The 690-nt window shown below is 40.0% G+C and overlaps 1 protein-coding gene across 1 annotated transcript in view; it reads right to left on the bottom strand.

Moving 5' to 3' along the window:
* Positions 1 to 432, bottom strand: part of LOC129776134 (ficolin-2-like) — a 1344-nt gene extending 912 nt beyond the window's left edge. Inside the window, exons 1-2 of the mRNA XM_055781569.1 lie at positions 241 to 432; positions 43 to 171 (exon numbers count right to left, since the gene is read on the bottom strand). Coding sequence (XP_055637544.1) covers positions 43 to 171; positions 241 to 371 — 260 coding nt within the window. The 5' untranslated portion in view covers positions 372 to 432. The remainder of the gene's footprint in view (positions 1 to 42; positions 172 to 240) is intronic.
* Positions 433 to 690: the final 258 nt, after the last annotated feature.

The following is a 690-nucleotide window of genomic DNA, read 5'->3' on the forward strand; positions in this document are numbered from 1 at the left end:
TAATAAGTATTGGTTGCAGGCAAAAAAAACTTTTGAAGTTACTTTGACCCATCGGTGGACTCGTTAGTTGTGTTCATAGTTGCCATTTTGATCTTCAGCTCATGGAACGTTTTTTCCATTGCCATTATAGAGAAAGCGGCATTTTTCACGGCTTCGCTCAGCGTTGTTATTCTGCAATGTAACAATCATGGATATTATTTAAAAATTTCAGACATTGAAAAATTTTCCAGAAGTACTCACTGGTTTTCCATGATTTCAAATTGAGCTTCCAGCTCATTTTGACTGTTATCCTGGCAACCTTGTCCAAGGATCGAGTGGTTTAGAGCCACAAGATAAGCCACCAACGTGAGAAGCACTCTGCCTTTTGCCATATTCTATCTTCACCCGCTGATATCCAACACGCAACTGAGCTAAGCCGCTGCAAGTCCAGGATTTTAAATCCTGATTTTCGATTGCCAATGTTCTCCGAGTTACCGTACTCTCATATCGCGTATTATGTCAAGGCCAGAAAAGATAACCGCTGTTCTAAGAAAAATAACCTTCTCGATGGTCAACTGAGCTGATTCAGAGTTACACAAGTGCAATCGGTTAGGCGAGGGGATATTTATCTTTTTCTTGTTTACCTACAAGCATGTCGTTGAACATAACAACACAGTCGATTCATCCGTTTCAAATGACTGAAATGGTTTT

Source organism: Toxorhynchites rutilus, chromosome 3 (assembly GCF_029784135.1).
Source record: "Toxorhynchites rutilus septentrionalis strain SRP chromosome 3, ASM2978413v1, whole genome shotgun sequence".
Taxonomy (NCBI): Eukaryota; Metazoa; Arthropoda; class Insecta; order Diptera; family Culicidae; genus Toxorhynchites; species Toxorhynchites rutilus.